This window comes from Xyrauchen texanus, chromosome 48, assembly GCF_025860055.1.
Source record: "Xyrauchen texanus isolate HMW12.3.18 chromosome 48, RBS_HiC_50CHRs, whole genome shotgun sequence".
Classification (NCBI taxonomy): Eukaryota; Metazoa; Chordata; class Actinopteri; order Cypriniformes; family Catostomidae; genus Xyrauchen; species Xyrauchen texanus.
In genome coordinates this window covers 26,549,804-26,561,863 of record NC_068323.1, presented here as the reverse complement: position 1 = coordinate 26,561,863, position 12,060 = coordinate 26,549,804, and the positions used below count along the sequence as shown (strand labels likewise).

The window sequence follows — 12,060 nt, the reverse complement described above, 5'->3', positions numbered from 1 at the left end:
TATAAAACTACTGTACAACTGCCAAGTATCAAGAACAGTGCCAATATTTCAAGTTTGACCACTAGATGGCAATGAACAGCCGCACTTCACTGAACAGCTGCTGAAGGCTTTACCAGCGTAAAGCCTGTCTGAAAATACTTTTTTTCTTCATGCAGTTTTAGTATAATAATGTAAAAACATTTTAAATGACACAGTAAGCAATAGTTTAATCATATTTGTTTATTCACACATTAATTCATTCAGTAGCGTTTGTTTTTATTCGCAATGACATGTCATATTTTCAGGCATCATGTTCGTCTTGTCCCGCAGGAGTGAGTGCTCATAGTCAGATGTGTGCGCGCGCTGCTATATGTTAGATGTTGAACTCGAGCACTTCACACTTATTTCATTAACAGTGAAATACACTTTATTATCATTTTTGTTTGGATATTTGTATTACTGTGCTGAAGAGGATCCGGTGACGGTCACACACCGACTCAATCATGATTACTTCAGCCGGTGAGTGAATGTGAATGAATGAGGGATTTAGCTGAGTCACACAGCTAACGGCTAACACAGAGTGTAACGTGGACACTAACGTTTATTCAAAGTCAACTTTTGTTCCCGAAGTTAGTGTCCTTTCTCGTGGCATTGGCGATTCACTTTATGTTTGATGGTTTGCTTGGATCACTAACTGCAATAAAACAACCAATCAGACTGCATACAGAAAAGTTTATCTCCCTTATGTGTTTAAATTCTTCATCTCATATGTAGACATTTCTAAAAAGCCTTGAAAGAGTTTGTGATGAGCAAATCTGTTATGTCACTGTCAGTCAACAAAAGCAATATAACCTGTATATATTGCTTATGTATATAATATATTCAGGCAATTAGACGACTATATATAATATAATATATACTAGATACTTTGTTTATCCAATGTATACTGTAGAGTGTTTGTGTTGTTTTTGTAGCTGGGATAATTTCCCTCCTGGATGAAGATGAGTCCCAGCTCAAGGTATAGCATTTCACCTCTACTATGAATGACATGAATATCTACTTGTATATTGATAGGTTATTAACCTCCTTCACTTTCTTTTAAAGGAGTTTGCTCTACACAAAATTAACTCAATTGTTAATGACTTTTGGGCTGAGATTTCAGAGTCGGTAGATAAAATGTAAGTGACATTTCACTTGAATGTTTTAGGCTCTTATGATGCTAATGACTTTGAAAGTCTGTTCTTCTAATATTGTGCTTCTCTGTCAGTGAGGTGCTGTATGAGGATGAAACATTTCGTAGCAGAGAGTTTGCTGCACTGGTGGCCTCTAAAGTGTTTTACCACCTCGGAGCATTTGAGGAGTCTTTGAACTACGCGCTTGGTGCTGGAGATCTATTCAATGTCAACGATGATTCGGAATATGTGGAGACAATTATTGGTTAGTGGTAGTCTGGCTCTGAATTGATCACATTTTAATATATCTAGGTCTTTACGATTTGACAGTATATACAGTGTTTCAACTGGTTGAGAATTTGCTTTACAATTTGTACCATAGTATATCTGCGGGTCAATTAAAAAAAAAATCTGACACCAATTAAAATCATAGCCTGCTCTGTAGATGGACGCTCCCAGTGTAGACCAATTTGCTGACCGTAATGAGAGCTATTTAGTAGAGGTAGACCAGTTACTGATTAATCTCGCCGATAGTTGCCTTTTGAAACTGTCTTTTTCTGCAAAAATCTGTGTTGATAGTTTTTTTTTTTATCATTTGTTCATTTCAAATTAAGAGTCCCCAGTGTATTTTAGGCTTGTTTATATTTAAAAGTCCTGCATTATGCACAAATCAGATTTTGGTTGAACAATAAACTGCATCTGTGATTGTATTAATTTAGGACTCTTTTTCTGTGCCTGTCATAGTAAGGAAAGAGTAAGTTTTTTTTTTTTTTTGACATTCTAAAAATTGATCAGCCTTTCCCACAACCTTAGTTATCGGAATCGGCAAAATCCACTATCGGTTGACCTCTACAATTTAGTTTTGACACTTTGTCCAGTAAAAACTAAATAATAATGTTGTTACAGTGATCTTAAATGAATACAGTGATTTCATTCAGTTTTTCAGTCCCTAAATCTATCCATTTGTGAAACCCATATGTCCGGTTTACATATTGTCCATTTGCCACTCAGCCAAGTGCATTGATCATTATACGAAGCTTCGTGTTGAGAACGCTGAGCTGCCGGAGGATGAGGAGAAGAGCATTGATCCTCGTCTGGAGGGAATCGTCAACAAGATGTTCCAGCGCTGCCTGGGTGATCACAAGTACAAACAAGCCATCGGTATCGCACTGGAGACCAGACGCCTGGACATCTTTAAAAAAACTATCCTGGAATCAGTACGTTGCTGTTACTATATACATTATTATTGGTAGAGTCATTATTGGAGTCAACATGAAACACAGTTCGGAACCTATTTTAAGCAATAGTTCACCAAGACTTTGAATTCTTTCATCATTTGCTCATCCTCATGCTCACCAAATTTTCAATTCAATGTCAGTTAGAATACTTGTGATATTTTTGGGTGCTTAATGATTTATCCTCTTTTAATATTTTGAGTCATTTTCAAGTGAAATATGATATTCAATGTAGAATGGAATCAGTATTTCCTGTGTAATATATTATTTTGTAGAAGGTGGTGAAAATGACCAATAATTTTCACCAATAATTTTGGAGCAAATCTACAGGACAAAAAAAGAGAAAAACTTGGAAAGATGATTCTATTAATAAAACCAGTTGACTTCAGCGCCCCTTGTAGCACTAATGCCAATGTTGTGAGTCCAGTAAGGGGAAAGAAATTTTCTTTTTGTGTTATTTATCCAAAGTTGCAGTGCCTTTAACTGCAGAAGTATTAAAGATGTCTTAAAATCCATTTTTAGTTCTGAACAGTATTTCCTTTTTGTGTCTTAATTTTTAAGGCCCTATATGGTAAAATGAGGAAGAAATGAGGCTGGCTCTCAATTTGTCTCCATCGAGTAATAGTTTTGAATTTCAGAGTTTGTCTGAACATTTGTTCATTTTTAGAATGCATCATCAGGGGTCCAAGCACCAAAGATGCTTGAAACAATACTATAGTTGTACAGGTTTTTTTTCTTTATTTTTGTAATGGTATATTTCTGCCCTGAAATTGTCTTGGAGTCAAAAACTGTATAAGTATTAAAGTATAACAATTATTATCAAAATCCACATTTTCATCTAGGGCAGTTTCAGAAAGATTTCAAGATTTCTTGCACAAAAATCACAATATCATGTTTTCCATGATTTTGACCCCTTTACGTTTTTCCCCCACAGAAGAACATTAGTGGTTTGCTGGCCTACAGCCTGAAAATCTGCATGTCCCTCATGCAGAACAAGAAATTCCGTAATGAAGTTCTCCGAGTTCTCGTCAAACTCTACGTGAACCTGGAAAATCCTGACTTCATCAACGTTTGCCAGGTGACTTGTCCTCTTTACCTGGACTTCTGCTTTATTCTGCTGTATTTTTGGATGGTCCTCTGTTATATACTTTTTTTTTTTTTTTTTTTTTTGTATAGTGTCTGATTTTCCTGGATGACCCTCAAGCAGTGAGTGATATCCTGGAGAAGCTGGTGAAAGAGGATAACCTCCTGATGGCCTATCAGATCTGCTTTGACCTGTATGAGAGTGCCAGTCAGCAGTTCCTCTCCTCAGTCATTCAGAACCTGAGGACTGTCGGCACGCCCATCCCCGGCGTACCCGGCTCCACAAACACCGGCACTGTGCCCACCCAGGAGAAAGACAGGTGAGAGACAAACAGCATGGTTTAAGTGCTGTGTTGGTATCATTTAAAGGGATAGTTCACCCAAAAATGAAAATTCTCATAATTTACTCCCCCTCATGCTATCCCAGATGTGTATTAGCTTCTTTCTTCTGCTGAACACAAGTGAAAACTTTTAGAAGAATATCTCAGCTTTTTTTTCCAGCTGAAATAATGTGAGAGAATGTGCTTGCTTTGCAACTGTAAAAAAAATTTATGAGGTGGATAATACATTTTTAATAAATTTAAATAAAATGTGTCTCGTGAAGCCTGTCAAGAACCTTTCAGAATCATATCCAAAATACACTCTTTCCACTCAAATAAAGGCTCCAGATGAAGTAAATACTAGTGATGTGCACGGATAGTTGACATGCGGTTAACCGCAGGTTGTGCTGCCACTTTTGGAAGAAGATTTGCCTACTTTACGTGATTGTCACACCATTAAACATGATTACAGTTAGTTTTTCACCGAGCAATGTTTCAGCGCTTGATCAGACTTGATTTACTTGAGTCGTCAATTTTATTTGTATAGCGCCTTTCACAACACACATCATTTCAAACCAGCTTTACAGAAGATCAGGCATTAACAGACGATAAACTGTAATGTCTATAATGTCGATGAATCATCATTGTGTAATTAGATAAAATACAATTGTTTATCGTGTTTTAAAAATAAGTAATTAAATAATAATTGTATTAATAACCTGAGTGAGCAAGCTGAAAGTGACTGTGGCAAGGAACACAAAACTCCATAAGATGTTCATTAATGGAGAAAAATAACCTTGGGAGAAACCAGACTCATTGTGGGGGCCAGTTCCCCTCTGGCTAACATCATGAATATAATGTAAATATTACTTATGTATAGTTAAAGTCATGGTTTAAAATTATTCAACTAAGTAAGTGTTAAGGGACAGTGTTTAAACATCGATTTTGTTTGAACTAAGATTAATGATGTCTTTGAAGTCCATCCTGGATTAACTGCAGAAGTTCACATATATGCAATTGTCCTTGTTAATTTTGTTGGCAATTGTTAGTCTATGCATTCCATTTCAAGATCGTAGTCCATCAATACGTTGAACCTGTCTGGTAATTTCGGTGAGGTTCGGTGTGGTCCATCCTAAATCCAAGGTTCAGACAATGGCATATGAATTATCCCATGTCTTATGGTTGGTGTTGGCATCAATTCATCCTCTGATGTCCATCATAATAGACTGAAGTGATGTTTGGCTGGCACCGGCTGCATTTAGTCATCATCATTCAGCGACACGTAGCAGTGGAGTCCAACACGAAGCAGGAATGGAGCTGGATCCAGCCAGTTCTGGTGACCTCAGTATAGGAGTCCCGAGGTTGAGACAGTGAAACAAATAAAATAATATAAGCATAGATGCAATTCAATTTATTGCAGAGTTATAAATCATGATCAGTGTTTCTGGTTCCGGCAGACCCAACTAGAGCAGCCTAATTGTGGGTTGGAGGATAAATTAGGTGTATGCCTGGCTAAATAGATGAGTCTTTAGTCTAGACTTAAACTGAGGGAGTGTGTCTGCATCTCGAACAGTGTTGGGGAGACTATTCCATAGTTTAGGAGCCAAATATGAAAAGTATTCCTTTTGTGGATTTTGATATTCTAGGAACTATTAACAGGCCAGACATTTGCGATTGTAATGAACGTGATGGAATATAGCGTGGTAGAAGGTCACTCAAGTACTGCAGATGCATACTTTTGCTCCGGTGTACATATTTAGTACAATAATTAGACATGTTCAATGTAATGTGATTTTATACCATTTAAAAATCAAAGCACCCCGAAGAGGCTATTTAACCGCAGCTGTGTAAAATCTACTCCATAACAATACTTGTGTTCGCTGCCTCACGGATGTGTAAACCTTTTTTTACTTTAATGTGAGATTTTTTTTTTTTTCCATATGAAGATGTATGCATTGTGCTCTTTAGGCTTATAGCTCATGGTGCACATTTGTTGCTGCTATTTTTAGTAGTGTTTAAAGAAATTCCATTACAATAAACATTCTTTATTCCTGAAAAACCGTTCATGAAACCTTGTGGTTTACCGAATATTAAAAATAGTAACTGTACTCATCCCTTGTAAATATGACAGAAATACTGCTTATTACTAGGCCTGTTGCATAAAACAAATTTAATCCTCAAAATATATATATATATATAATTTAGTATGATTTAATTATACTAAACTTGATGGGATCCTACAACAATTATTCACTATTCAACTGGTTTAAAAAAATAAATAAGGAAGCTGTTGTTTTTGCATAGCCGATTCATTTACAAAAAAAAGTTGTAGAAAAGATGTATGTTGGTTAATAATGTTTTTTTTTTTTACTTTGTATTGGTGCATATAAAAGAAAATTATTAATATAATTCTTCCTTGTGTTCATTTAGTGAAAACTGGGGAAAACATGCTTTTATTTTTAACTAGATTTGCACTTCAAACATTTTGAATCTACTTGTCTAAAATAAAAAAGTACAAAAAAAGATATATATTTTAAGCGCTTACAGGGCATATACAGAATTATGAAGATAGATATATTATGAAGGTATATTGAATATTGTCAATAGGCTGAAAATGAATTTTTGTAACAGATTATCAAGCCATAATTTCACCCCAACAAAATAAATAAATAAATAAAAATGGTAGTAAGTAAATGAAGATTGTTTTTAGGACCATTCATTATTTTGTTTGCATTGTGACTTTATTTTCATGTCAATAAAGGATATTTTCCATTTTAAATAATGCCAGAGATCTTGTTCTCATTGCTGTAATGAAAAAATAACAATATTATTAAAATTGTAAAGAATGTAATCATCATGGTAGCATTCTTTTTACTCCCTTTTATGCAGATTTTATGCAGAAATGTGCTTAATAGTCATTCTTTATGCAAAATGCACTGCCTTGAGTGGGTTATTACTTTCATTTATCCTTACAAAGGGTTTCAATGTACTGTTTCAGCAGCAAAAGCATAAAATCTTTTAACTGGTTATATGTCGCTACATTATTGTTTCAGTGATGCCATGGAGACAGAAGACAAAGCTGGAAGCTCACCTGCTGGAAAGACTGCAGATGTGGTAATTCAGCCTTTCAGCCTTTGAACGCATCAAATTATGCATATCCTTGAAATGTATGTATATGTATAAATGTTTTATGCTTTAAATAGAAGGACGAGCCAAAGGACCAGAACTCCAAAATGATCAAAATATTGAGTGGTGAAATGGCCATTGAGCTGCATCTTCAGTTCCTCATTCGAAACAATAACACGGACCTAATGATCCTGAAAAACACAAAGGTAAGAAAGCAGCACTCCACAACTGATTCATCACACAAATCATCACTGATGTCAGCTGACAGGAATGTAACATGAATCCAACTGACATTAGGATGGTCAGATGTTGACATACTATGCTTCATAAATTCATTGTTGCTTTATTATTTTGTTTGTTCTCAACACGTTTCAGGATGCGGTGCGGAATTCAGTGTGTCACACAGCGACGGTCATTGCGAACTCCTTCATGCACACGGGAACAACAAGTGACCAGTTTCTCAGGTAAAACACACTTTCACATAGCCTACAAATTGGCATCGTGATATTCGCATTAAGAAAACCATCCCAATTGTTTGCTTTTTGTTTTCCAGAGAGAATTTGGAATGGCTTGCAAGAGCAACTAATTGGGCCAAATTCACAGCAACGGCGAGTCTTGGTGTCATTCACAAGGTTAGTATTCTCATAATATGCCACCTCTGTAAATGTAATACATTTCATGTTGTCTCCTTTTATATTCACTATTAATCGTCTTTGCTTTTGTGTCCAGGGTCATGAAAAGGAAGCACTACAGTTAATGGCCACTTACCTGCCCAAAGACACCTCACCTGGATCAGCCTACCAGGAGGGGGGTGGGCTGTATGCACTCGGACTGATCCATGCCAATCATGGGGGAGATATCATCGACTACCTTCTGAGCCAGCTAAAGAATGCCAGTAATGATGTACGTACACAATTATTTTCAAATAGAGTAGATACCAAATGGGAAAATTTGCCTTCCTTTTTTCAAATTCTCTTGATTCTTTCTTTTTCCAGATTGTTCGTCATGGTGGTGCTCTGGGTCTCGGGTTAGCGGCTTTGGGCACTGCCCGCCAAGATGTCTACGATCTGCTCAAATCAAACCTCTACCAAGACGATGCCGTAACAGGCATGTGATACTTTATAATTTTGGTTGCTTTACTTGGCTCATTGAATCTTTTAACACCAATATTAAATGGATGCATTTTATTAATTTAAGTAGTTTTAGTAGCTCATGACCATGTTGTGTGGTGCGCAGGAGAGGCGGCTGGTCTTGCTCTTGGACTAGTGATGTTGGGCTCAAAGTCTGCCCAGGCGATAGAGGACATGGTAGGCTATGCTCAGGAGACCCAGCATGAGAAGATCTTGCGTGGTCTGGCAGTAGGCATCGCTATGGTGATGTATGGCAGGATGGAAGAGGCAGATGCTCTTATTGAGAGTCTCAGCAGAGATAAGGTAAGCACAGAACTACAGTAAAAACGACATGTTCATCGTATGGCATCTATTTCTATTGTACAGAGCTCTACACAAAATGTTCTCTATTTACTTTCTTAATACATGTTCTTAGTCTTATTGTAAACGATCCATCAGTGCAGGTTATTCCAAAGAAAAACTTTTCGGTCTACATGACTGTCTGAAATGAGCTTTTCCTTTTAAAGGGCAATGTTTGCCCCCTTGATTTGAATTTAGGGGCATTTTTTATCTTTAAGGGGATATGTTTCTAATCATACTTAAAAACAGCGCAACATCCTGTTAGATAAAATACATAAATTTAATAAATTAAAAACATAATTTATAAATTGTTTATTTCACTTCATTAAAATAGCTGTTTAAACATGTTAAGCAATGCCAATTTACTTGGTTTAACTAATAATTTAGCAATTTAAAAATGTAATTTGTTTTTATTGAAATTTTTATAATAATAGTAAATAATAGAGCCCAACCAATATGGGATTTGAGACAGATACTGATTTTGGAGGGGGACGATTCACCGATTATCAATATGGTGGCCGATAAAGTGAATTTTTGACTATGCAAAGATACTCAGAAGGCTGCTATCTTATATATTTTTATCAAAGAATATTTTATGTTATTTTAAAATATATATTTTTTTATATATAATTTGCTAATTTATTCAACAATAATTCACTATTTGTTATTCATTATTATATCAATAGAGCTACTGTATATATTTTTTGATAACATAGTAATTTATTAAAATTATTTAAAAATGAATATCATTAATTTAATTTACCAATTTAAAAATGTATATCAATAGTAAAAATGTTATATTTAATTTATATTAAATATAACTTAATTTACTTATTTATTAAACAATTATTCACTTTTGTATTCACTATTATATCAATAGAGCTATATATTTTTTAATAATGTACTAATTTATAAAAAATATTATTAAATAAAAATAAAATAATGTATTTTTATATCAAGAACTATAACACCTTTTTTATTTTTGTGTTTTATTTTATTTATTTATTTATTTGCACTGGCTATTAGGGATGTTCCTAGAAAAATGATTCAAAATGATATTTTACAATATTTCCCAAATATCAAAATGGTCAAATCTGATCAAAACCATTGTTTCTGCATCACCTCTCCTTAATTCCATCCTTTGTGTAATCGTAAGTGTAATATTTCATATAAGCATTTAACTAGATGTTTTTGATGTAATTTCATGCTGATTCTGTCTCTATCATGCAGAATTACTTAAGTCTATCCTTAAAGCTATTTTTATAGGTGTGAATATATTAACTGTATGTCTTGCTATAATTGTTGGTTCTGGTTGTCCATGCAGACAGCACACTGAGGTTCTGTTCTGTCTCACTGTCTCGGCAGGACCCGATCCTGCGGCGTTCAGGAATGTACACAGTGGCCATGGCATACTGCGGCTCTGGGAACAACAAAGCCATCAGACGCCTGCTACACGTCGCTGTGAGTCTCACACTAGCAAATATTACCAACCAGAAGTTATTAGACATGCACCTCACAAATATAAACACCTATTTTATTTTTTCGCTGTTCACTAACTATGTAATTGCCTGTTTTTGTTGCAGTATAGAGTAGGATTCTTTTTTAACCTGTTGATACGCACCCCCTTTTTGAGCACAAACCATGAAAATGGCATACCTAAACATAAATGGTTGTATTTATGGGACCCTTTGGAGTATAGACACTGTTGTAGTATATTTTGAAAGAAGACACTTTGGGCTTTATTTCCCAAGTTTCAGAATTAATACATGGTGTTATTTTTTAAAGTTAGAGAAGCTGAAGTTTATAGTAATGGAAATATTTTGCGCTTATAATCTAAAAAAATAATGATAAAAGTACCAAGACAACACAGAAATACAATGAGGTTCCTGCAAGCTTTTATTTTTGTAGAATCACTGCCGGTATACAGAGTAAAATTAAGGCTCCGCCTTTAAAGATGACACAAAATCCGACTGCACTGCTTAGCTATTATAAATAAAACTATGCCGCATTTAAAAAAAATAGACTTTAGAGACAGGCTCATTTTGTTTACGAGACTCTAAGATATAAGATAATAATATACAGTTTTACAACATGAATGCTGCTCAGATTGCAGTTTGTTGAAGAACGATGACGAAGGGTAATTCTTTCAGACGAGATCTCATGTAAATAATGGAGAATATATCAATATTTCTCAGATTTATCACTTTTATGGACAAAAAGTGCTATTGGATGTTTTTCAATTAACGCTTGTCATGGACAATTGGACCCAATTGTGGCGAACTGGATTTATCTGGCGATCGCATTTTCGTAACAAAGGTATGAAGTCCTGTTTTGATATTGCATGTTTTCATTTGGCTTTTAAATGGCTGTTTCTGGAGCATTGCTATCGTGAAACAGAGATCGGATATCAATGTTGAACCCTTAGACCTTTGAAAAGATGTATCATTTGTTAACATTATTTACATTTATAGACTGTAAATTATATATTAAATATAACTAGAGTGACGGCACTACCGCGTGCTGGGGAATTACGTGTCAACAGGTTAAAGAATACTGGAATTTCATGATTTTTATGATATTAGGTTTCGTTTGTTTTATTCTTCCATACCAACTTTAACCCTCTTGGGTCGACGGACGTGCTGGCGCATCCTGCTGGATATTTTCGTCATTACAGCAGAAACAACTTAAAATACTCAGTCATTTTTGGTTATACAGATAAGTGTAAGACATAATTAGAGACTATAAAGGGTCTACTTTTATCTGTGTACACTCACAATAACAACAAAATCTTGTGCTTTTGTAAAATAAAGAAAATAAAAAGGGTGAGCTTTCAGCAGTCTGTGTTCACGAGCATATTTCTGAAACACGTCACAGAAATAAACTTAAACTCCACAAATACTTTTCACACAAACATGAAACATATGTCTAAAGAAAGCTTAATGTCTACTTTTAAATAAAACAATTCAAATTTAAAACAAATATTCTCCTGCAATGTAATCTGTATGAAATAAAGCGATGTACGGTTTTCCTGGCTCAGCTTCATTATAGGTAATGTGATCCCACCCACCAGCAGAGCGCGCCATTCATATGCTAATGTAATGAGACGATCAAGGCAAATGGTGCACACCCCCGACAGATTTAATGTAAACACAACTAAACTTTTCTGCGTGTTTGTAAACTCCTGGATGTAAGGATGAGTTAACATTTTCCTCAGAAGAAGAGCGGGACTCTTTTATATATATATAGATATATAGAACATTTGTATTTTGAAGAGAGACTTGATCCAGCTGATGATACAATTTCAGACGAGTAAGTCCTTTAGTTTTCATTAGCTGACATGTTTTATATAAACGTACATATTTTACTAGTGGGACTGTTTCCAGACAGGATTCAAAGTATTGACATTTGAAATATGTCCTAATAGGCAAGTTTTAGTTACATTTAAATGCTGTTTTGGCTAAAGCAGGCATTTACATTGTATGCTGTATGATATAAATATGATATGTAATATGATATAAAAATAATATGAATGTTTAGATTATATTTTAACGTGTTTATGCTGCCTCGTTATCATCAACAAAGCTTGTGCTTGCAAATATGTGTTCAGGTTAAATGAGTAAAATGCACTTTAAATATGCCCATATTAGAAAATCTGCATATTATAATGATTTCTGAA

At 34.9% G+C, this 12,060-nt stretch overlaps 1 protein-coding gene across 1 annotated transcript in view; it reads left to right on the top strand.

The window, feature by feature from the left end:
* Window positions 1-314: 314 nt before the first annotated feature.
* The window catches only part of LOC127639591 (26S proteasome non-ATPase regulatory subunit 1-like), a 121,907-nt gene continuing 110,161 nt past the window's right edge, over window positions 315-12,060 (top strand). Inside the window, exons 1-15 of the mRNA XM_052121692.1 lie at window positions 315-498; window positions 954-997; window positions 1,084-1,157; window positions 1,247-1,416; window positions 2,163-2,368; window positions 3,321-3,464; window positions 3,563-3,789; window positions 6,843-6,903; window positions 6,993-7,121; window positions 7,291-7,379; window positions 7,469-7,547; window positions 7,645-7,818; window positions 7,911-8,022; window positions 8,152-8,348; window positions 9,750-9,845. Coding sequence (XP_051977652.1) covers window positions 483-498; window positions 954-997; window positions 1,084-1,157; window positions 1,247-1,416; window positions 2,163-2,368; window positions 3,321-3,464; window positions 3,563-3,789; window positions 6,843-6,903; window positions 6,993-7,121; window positions 7,291-7,379; window positions 7,469-7,547; window positions 7,645-7,818; window positions 7,911-8,022; window positions 8,152-8,348; window positions 9,750-9,845 — 1,818 coding nt within the window. The 5' untranslated portion in view covers window positions 315-482. The remainder of the gene's footprint in view (window positions 499-953; window positions 998-1,083; window positions 1,158-1,246; window positions 1,417-2,162; window positions 2,369-3,320; window positions 3,465-3,562; window positions 3,790-6,842; window positions 6,904-6,992; window positions 7,122-7,290; window positions 7,380-7,468; window positions 7,548-7,644; window positions 7,819-7,910; window positions 8,023-8,151; window positions 8,349-9,749; window positions 9,846-12,060) is intronic.